This window comes from Bicyclus anynana, chromosome 4 (assembly GCF_947172395.1).
Source record: "Bicyclus anynana chromosome 4, ilBicAnyn1.1, whole genome shotgun sequence".
Lineage (NCBI taxonomy): Eukaryota > Metazoa > Arthropoda > Insecta > Lepidoptera > Nymphalidae > Bicyclus > Bicyclus anynana.
This window is the reverse complement of record NC_069086.1, coordinates 18,968,756-18,977,981: the sequence shown is the minus strand read 5'-3', so window position 1 is coordinate 18,977,981 and position 9,226 is coordinate 18,968,756. Positions and strand designations below refer to the sequence as shown.

Below are 9,226 nucleotides of genomic sequence, written 5' to 3'. Positions count from 1 at the left end.
CATATGCCACAGATCACTGCTATGATCACAGACATGCCATGGGAACTTAGAAGAACGTGAATTCTTTATGAAGCAGCGCCATCTACATTCTAGATTTAAGATTCCAGGATAGTAAATTCAATGACTTAAGGTGTGTATGTAATAAAATGTTTTTAGAGATTGAAACCGTATAAGCACGGAAAAAAAAGCGAAAAAAAAGAATTATTTTTCCTTTTAATTATGACGCGTAATAGGAAGAATGTGTTTGTATTTCTAAAGCAAAGGGATTATTTAAGAAAGACAGTAAGTGTACATTAATTTCAACGACGTTCCACATACACATAGTCATTTGGCCTAGTGGTTTATAACAAAGGTACGATCTAATAATCCTGAGTTCGAGCCCGGGGGTATCAATGGAAAACTTTTTGTCTTTTTTTTTTGTTTTTCTGTATTGGTTTCTTCAACTATTACAAAATCAAAAATCTCTCTCCTTTACAAAAAATATGCATTATTATTTTTATAACAATAATGGATACTGTACTAAAAATACCGTGGCTAGTTACTAGATGGCGCTATCACAGCCGTTCCGAAAAAAATTCGAGTAGCCTACTATTTCCAATAATACACTGTAATCTTTGATCACAGAACACTAATCACAGAACACTAAACTAATACTAATTACAGACGACAAATGATAAATTTACAATGTCATTGTCACTGACTTAGTCGATGCACTTTCAATCCAAGTTCCAACCATAGGGCCTAGTTCGGACTACTTTAGTATTTTATTAACCGATTTCAAAAAGGAGGAGGTCGGTATTTTTTTTTATCAAGTACGAACGATTTTTCGGCGGTAAATCCAAAAATTGTTCGTACTTGACTAAAAAACTAAAGTAGTTTGTACGGGCTCTAATAGCAAAGATACTTGGAAGTTAGAAAGGTTCCAAAAGAAAAATATAGACTTTATTTGCAAGAAAATAAGTGAGAGCGTTTCACAACCCATTAGCAAGTGACGTCATTCATAGAGATAACAGCGTGATTGGCGTTTGCAGTGATGTGATATATCAAGTCACCGCAAGCGTCAATCACAAACCGATGCCTTGTAATGCTAGCGAATGACGTCACAGTTTATGATTGGCGTTTGCGGTGACCTGATAAAAATACAATTTTGTTTTATAAAAATATTACAATCACGAGATTATTTTTACAAATAAAAATGTGATTAGAGTTTGTAGGCATCTAAACAGCCTTTATGCTTTAATCTTAGTTTTGTACAGAAGGCTTCTTGTAGGCTCCTGAGTAAATATGTTCCTTGCTTGTAGGCCTACTATAGGCCTAGACATCGTGGATTTATGGTATTTCCTACTATTTTTGTTTTTGACATATAACGTCAAAAAACAAAATTAACATGGCTACACTGCCAACAGGGCACCTTCGATCGATGTGTTGCTGTCAACAATTTTTTACGAAATAATTTACAAGGCAGTAGAGTTGATAAATTATACAATTCCCAAGGAATCTATTATTATTTGTAACTAAACATCTCGGACAGTATTAGTGGCACATATGATGTTCTAAAACATATCGGTGTAGAGTGAAAGTGTTTTCAGTCGAGTTCGTCTCGTGATAGTGACGAGGCTGTTTGTTGCAGTGTAGCATATGTAAGGGGCTCCTCCACGAATGTTACGTAAGCGGCGATAAGGCGGCATGTCGTGGATGAAGCGGCCGCAGGGGCCCCGGCCCGAGGGGCAGCCGTACTCCGCCGCCCAGGTGAGCTCGCAGGTTATGTCGAGACAGACGTAAACAATGACGTGGTCTAATTATTACCTGCTTCAATGTTTTCATAATATTCGAGACTCTTGCAAACATATGGCACTTTCAACCTATATTATTATACCAATGCTGTAAAGTCAATTACAACCACTGTAAGAGAAGCAGATATGTTTTTCATGTTATGTAAATACTATGTCAGCAGCGCCTAGATCTTAAATTAGAAAGTAATTAAATTATATTTCTTCATACATTGCTCAATGTTTTATTATGTATTCAGTGCACTTGTCCGTGTGGTATAGCATTACTTTATTAATTTTCAGCCATATGGGAACCAACAGAGTATGTATCCAAACTATCAAGGGACGCCGGCTGCTGCACAGCAACAGCAGACGTGGCAGCAGCAGCAGCAGCCTCAGTACAACCAGCAGTACAGTCAAGTGTACCAGACACAACCCTTCGTCAGTAGCTCTAATCAGATGTTTCAACAACAACAATACAACCAAAATTACACCAATCAGAATCAAAATCAGAATTTTGATAACATTCAAGGTTATCAGCCAAACTACTTTCACAACCAAGCACCTCAGCAACCAAAATTCACCCAAAATGAAAGCTCAGACACCTGGGAAGACAATTGGGACTGGGGCTGGGACGAAGCATCTAAACAACAGAGCGCAGCTAGCCAAGTCTCTCAGCAGGCTGCACAGGCACACACACTCAACAATGCTAATGTGATAGAAGAAAGTTTTGCCTCCACTCAAAGTTGGAACTGGTCTATGGAAGACCAAAAAGAAAAGGAGCAGCAGCAGGTGCCAGTTCAAAACATTCAATCACACAATCAATCAGTGAATTCAGACAACACCAATGCTGCTAATGTCATCAATCATAATATAGGAATTAGTGAACCAAGCTCACAACACAGGGTGAGTGACGTCCCCTCTCAGGGCAATTCTAATGAAGTAAAAAATTTAAGCGATAAAGAAGTTGTGAAGGAACATTTACCTAACTTAGCACTAGGGAAGCGTTTTAATTTAGAAAATTTAACACCACAGTGGTCCATTGAGTCTCAAATGTCACAGGATTCCAGCGACGGTCCACTCACACAGTCAGAAGGCACATATAGAAGTGAAAATCAATCACGAAACTCTAGCAAGAGCAGTCCCGGCCCCAACACTGACACTTCTAACTTTAATTATTCATTGTCAGGATTCAATGAAATGAGTGTCACAAATACTGAGATATCCAAGCATACAGATGACTCAACCTCATCTAATACACATAACAATAGAAGGGAAAACTATGATGAGTTAGCTAACTCTGTGCAAGAAATGTCTATAGCTAACAATGAAAACCAAGCCAATGCAGCTGCAAATGTCAGTGTTCGCAGCAGTGAAACATTGAGGGAGAACCAGCAACCAATATTGCCACCCTTGCCCTCAGTGTCACCGTCCATGTCAAACCAATATATCCATCAACCCACAATGGTGGCCCCTCCCTCGTCCCACATGCCTCAAACCTCATCCATAGCTGCAAATCCTTTGCCGAACAATGCCGGACCACCTGCGCAAGTGTTACCATCTAACTTGCCACCACCACCATCTTCGATGATCACCTCCAGTAATATGCCAACATCATTATCATCAATGTCACATCCTCCTCCTACAAGTTTTCCGACATCCACTCAAAATCCATTTAAAAGTGCATCACCTTTTTCACACAAGAACATTCCCAAAATACCTACCCAATCTCAACCACAATCTTTCCCACCGCAAGTACCTAACAGCAACCTAGCTTCTCCGGCTGTCATTACTCAAATCCTTCAACAAGACAGACTCTCAACAAGTTTTGGGGCTAATTTGGAAACTACTCCGGACAACTCTGAGAGACCTGATCAACCTCAGATGACAAATTACAGATCAATACCTATTTCCCATCAAGTTCCTGATAATTTAGAAGTTGCACCACAAAATGACAGAAATGAGTACTTGCAGACGGCGCATCTCTCCAGCAGTGACTATGGAGAAAACACTGACTTCAGTCGAAATATTCCTCCGCCGGGTCTGAGGAGAATGGGAGTGGGGCAGCAGGAGGCTGAATACAACCAGGGTTTGAACGTGTCGGGCGATGAACCTCCTCCAGGCTTAGCGCGAATGGTACCGGGGCAGCAAACGGAAGTCGACAACTCTTACAACCGAGTGGGCGACGACGATTATATGGACCGTCGAATAGACGGTCAGCCGATGGACGACGGCGGCCGACCGTACAGGCGAGCCGACGGCCAGCAGACCCCGGACTACGCGCAAGCCTCTACGAATCGCAGCGGCGACAGAAGGCCCATTGGATTAGACAGAATGGTTCCCGGGGAACCGAGCAACGAGGAGTATATACAGTACCAAACTTCTAGTTTCGTCGGAGCGAACGAGCACAGAGTCGTGACCGGAGTAGATCACGACTACCCCGTCGCGACGGACGCGGGCCCGTCGGACGTCCGGGAACAAAACGTCGATGGCTCCGACTACACGGAACCGACACCCAGAAATCCCTCCCGAAGTATAATCGGCGTCCGAGATGCCAGCAATGCCACGTCGCCGGACTTCAGTCTGTCTGTGGACGATCAACAGAGAGAGATCACGATGGAGGGTGAAAATTTACAGGACCTCAGCTCCGTGTCGGCAGTAGACGTTCCGTTTGCACGCGACCCGCCGTACGAAGGATCCACTTCTAACGTCGCGGAAGCGCCCAGGGACCGCAGTCACGACGCCGCCGATGCCGCCGAGTATCCGACGAGTAATTCGCGCAGGCAGTCTGTGAATTGCATCACGTCAGGGGAAGACTCCGGCAGAGATCGAGCTTACAAAGCGTCCCCGAGGAAGGACAGAGAGAAAAGCAAACCTAAAGATCGGGAGAGAGACCGGGACCGGGACAGGGACAGGGATAAAGACAGAGGAAGATACTCTCGCGGCGACAGGAAGTACGATCGCGAGTCGGAGAGGCGGCCCGGCCGGGACGAGCGGCGCTCCGAGGCGGCGCGCGGCTGGGAGCGCGAGCGGCGGCACCGGGACGAGAGCCCCGACGCCCGGCGCCACCGCCGCAGCACGCGCAGCCACCGCTACGAAACCGAGGACACTGATTACTACAGTGACCGAGAGAGAGATCGCAGGTGAGTTCAATACATATTTTCAAGCGACGAAAAACAAAGAGAACAAAGAAGGTTAACTATTCAACTTGTATATTTTTTTATGTATGAATCCATGTAACATTTGACTGAGTAATCTGACTTAAAATTTTTTCAAGTTACAAATAAATATTTTGAATTTTGGTGGGAAAACATGGATTGATTGTATATGTGTTAATTGTAAAGTAAAACAACACATAACTTAGCCCCTCGGGGTCAGAGACCAAGGGTAGTATTGATCTTCTTTCAAAATTTTGCTATGTTATGCCACTCTACAGAACATACCTTGAGCTCCAACTGAACACATTTCAGACAGCACAGAGAGGGTTCATACACATCATCGAAGCCGCCGCGCGACGACAAGGGCCGCCGGTACGACGAGCGCGAGCGCGGCGAGCGCAGGCGACACAACACGATGGAGCGCGACCGGCGGTACGACGACGAACGAACGCGCCGCAGCGAGCGCCCGGCCGACGCGGCGCGACGCGAGCGCGACCGGGAGCGCGACCGCTTCGAGCACCGCTACAGGGACATCGACCCCAACAAGTACGCCTCCTTGCGGCGACACAAGGAATACAAAGATGACGATGAACGAAGAAAAGGTAAGCAAACGACCTCCCGTCCACACAATTTCAACATTGAAGACAATTAAGTATTAAGACAATGAGTACCATAATATATAACTTTTATAGACAGTGAAGGATGTTTGTGAACAGAGTTTATGTGAAACTATATTGTATTGTCATGCCAGTAATTTAGGTAAACTTTTACTTAATTCTGTTTATCAGCAGTATAAAGATGAATATTTTAAGAAAGTCTATGTATACTATGTATTCATATAGGGTTTACAAATTTTAATATTCATCATAAAATAAATTCAAATAATTTATAACATAATAGCTTGATATATCTGTTGGTGTCATTGTAGTGAGTGGCAGGTGGTCAGGCTCTAAACAACATTTTATGTTGCAGTGGTAACGTTCAGTGGCGAAGCCAACAGTGGTAGGAGTGGTAGGAGTGGTAGTAAGGCCGAAGGTACCTGTGTATACTGTGTGTCCCAGTGTCGCGCACGCACATACGCATCGGCTAACCTACATACGATAATATCGCATATACATAGCTTTTTAATCAATTTTATAATAATATTCATAAAGTTAATTTGAATTTTTATAGCACCTATTTGCAGTTTCGTTTCAATTAATTTTAATTGACAGCCTAAAACAATCGATAGGTTACTAATTTAAAAGGTTTACAAGTTTATATATGGGAAACTAAACTTGTATAGCAACTGGCTGATGCATACAACAAATACAGTAATATTTATTCCTCATTTAATTGGGAACAATTCCAGAATCTTGCAATTGTTAGTTAATAGCATCTTTACAAAAAACCAAAAACAGAACTACTGCCACAATGACGCACATTGTTATGTACCCGAAAGCTACTTTAAAAAATAATAATCTTTTATCTCAAGATTTTCATGTCTCAGAATACTTTTTTACTTAATACTTGAATTTAAAAATAAGATAAAGTAAAAATGATTTTTTGCCATACTGTTTGAGGCAGTTTAAAGTGAGCAGCATGCCTAGCATAATTCTGTTTTACGCAACCACATAATGACTGGAATAATAAGTTAAATAAATTTCACAACATTCTGGGGAGCAATATTAACTACAATGTCAGAGTCTGACCATTCCATCCATACCAGGGTCTGAGAAGGCTGCAATCATCGATGTTGTGATCAATTCCCCAGGGCATTTAACTATTGATTCCTCTGTTTGATATACTTGTGTCGCATGTTGCTTGAAATTTTAAGCTTTTAATTAAAGCTTAGTGTTCAATTGATGAAAATAAATAAATATATTGCGAAAACCTAGCCTTTAATAAATAACCTTTACTACTTTAATTAGAGTCTAGATTTAAATTCATGCAAATGAAATAGCTGTGATAGCCCAGTGGATACAACCTCTGCCTAAGATTCCGGAGGGTGTGGGTTTGAATGTGGTCCGGGGCATGCACCTCCAACTTTTCAGTTGTGTGCATTTTAAGAAATTAAATATCACGTGTCTCTAACGGTGAAGGTAAAACATCGTGAGGAAACCTGCATACCAAAGAATTTTTGTAATTCTCTGCGTATGTGAAGTCTGCCAATCCGCATTGGGCCAGCGTGGTGGACTGTTGGCCTAACCCTCTCATTCTGAGAGGAGACTCGAGTTAGCCGATTATGGATTGATCAAATCAAAAAAATCTAAAATGAAATAGCAGGCTCCAAATCTGTTGTTATTTTTCGAAAATGCAAACCGAAGTGTAAATTTTAGACCACTAGGTAATTGTAAACAAATTAAATACACTGTATAAACTTAACTATGAGTACAACAGTGAAATTGCTTATAACAAGTCACTGGTTGATATTTCTACAAGCTATTTGATGTTAGTGAATATGGCAATGAATAATAAATAAGTTAAAAAAATATTAGCTGTTTCTGTTGATACTATGTAATTTTCTTCAATCTGATTCCCTTGTTTTGTTCACCGCCCTTGTGACTTAAAGCACTTTTGTCAAAAAAAAAACAATAATTCTTATTTAGTAGGTATTATAATGGTATAAGGTGTATGTTCAGGCGAGGCGTACTCGTCCGGCTCGCGCGCCGGCTCGCGCGAGGCCACGGCCACGGACGAGGAGGCGGAGGAGCCCCGCCGCCGCGCGCCCCGCGAGCAGCGCCGCCGCCACCGCTACCATCACTACTACAAAGGTACAGCGAGCGACACAGCGCGCTGCCGCCGTCGTGTGTGCCGCTGCTAACGGTCGTGTGACGCTGCAGGGTACGAGGCGGGCGCGGGCGCAGGCGCGGGCGGCGCGGCCTGGGACGAGGCTATGGAGGCGCAGCGGCGGCAGTACGAGTACTACGAGCGGCTGCGGCGCACCGACCCCGCCGCCTACATGCGCATATACAAGCAGCTGCTGGCGCCCGGCCTGTACGGGCACGCGCCCTACGCCGACGGTGAGTGGCCCCGGGACGGGCGGCTCTCGCACAGCAGCCTCGGCCGACATGGCGTCGCTCGTAGATAATATCATCAGTGTTTTGAAGTAAAATTTCTTTACGCACGCCTGACTTGGAGAGAGAGCTGGTGAACTCATTACGAAAATTATAATCGGGCGAGGATTTCAAGATGCGTGCTGCCATCTAGGCATACTGAAGTAGTATTTGTTTTTGGGGAAGTTTGAAACAATCCCTTTCTGTACACTTGTAAAACCAGTTGCGATGCAGTTATGCCTGAGGCTCGTAGATGGCGCTTTGTTTTTTATTATTTAAAGATTTTTTACTTCAGTTGTGTGGTCTAAAGCACACTCGTGTTTTTTTGTGTGTGTTTGTTTTGTTGGATATTAGCAATAGTAGAATGTGTGTGGTGTTGCAGCGGCAGGCTACGCTACGCTGGGCTACGAGGCGCGCGCGGAGGAGCGCGGCAGCGTGCACTCGGGCCGCTCCAGCGCCAACGGGCTCAAGCCGACCGACACGTACGTATGCGCCCGCACGCGCGCCGCACACGCGCCGCACACGCGCGTGTACTGACGTTAATGACATTCGGCACAGTTCACATTCGTTGTTATACATGGCAGCAAAACTATCGTTCTCTGCTAGTGCACATCGATACCTAACAAGCAAAGGATTCTAATTTGAATCTCAAGTAAATCGAGGAATTCAAATAAGAATCCTGAGGGTCGCGAGGTATTCAACGGCACGAGAGATAAACAAAGCTGCCGTGCACAGCACACAAGTTTTCGTTTCATTCCAGCGAGGAACCTGCTGTAAGAAAGAAAACTCATTACAGCAGTGTTTGTGATAACTCTGTAGTTGTCGAATTCGTATCTTGTAGGGCTGGTGAAATGAAAATTTTATTTAATGTTATTTTTATTACCTGACTGCAAGAAGGTTTATATTTTATATTTTCCCATTTGTACATTTTAGTTAATTGTTCGATTAAATTAACAGTCTTTTCCAAACATCCTATAGCACTAACCTCTGTCGAATTAACAGGAATGTTTACATTTTCATTTTGTACATATTTTTTTAAATTTCATTTTAGTTTTATACCAATTTATCATTTTGTGTAAATTCTTTTCTATTTTTATAACCCATAATCATTTCTGTCATGGTTTCCAAATTATTGTTCGAATTACAGATTTTAGTTGTTGAAAATTTTATGATGCTTTGCTGTATTGAAGTTTGGTTTATGTATCCAGGTGAAACTTATTTTGTTTTATTAACTTTTTTCTACATTATGTAATTTTTTTGATGT

At 42.8% G+C, this 9,226-nt stretch overlaps 1 protein-coding gene across 4 annotated transcripts in view; it reads left to right on the top strand.

Moving 5' to 3' along the window:
* The first annotated feature begins 1,376 nt into the window (after positions 1–1,376).
* Positions 1,377–9,226, top strand: part of LOC112049178 (uncharacterized) — a 34,617-nt gene continuing 26,767 nt past the window's right edge. For 2 of the 4 annotated variants that reach the window (XM_052881407.1, XM_052881406.1), the window contains exons 1-7: positions 1,377–1,749; positions 2,073–4,912; positions 5,240–5,529; positions 5,900–5,962; positions 7,549–7,680; positions 7,750–7,929; positions 8,345–8,444. In XM_052881407.1, the coding sequence (XP_052737367.1) occupies positions 1,687–1,749; positions 2,073–4,912; positions 5,240–5,529; positions 5,900–5,962; positions 7,549–7,680; positions 7,750–7,929; positions 8,345–8,444 (3,668 nt within the window). In that variant the 5' untranslated portion in view covers positions 1,377–1,686. The remainder of the gene's footprint in view (positions 1,750–2,072; positions 4,913–5,239; positions 5,530–5,899; positions 5,963–7,548; positions 7,681–7,749; positions 7,930–8,344; positions 8,445–9,226) is intronic. The other 2 variants (XM_024086974.2, XM_052881408.1) reach the window with 2 other exon arrangements.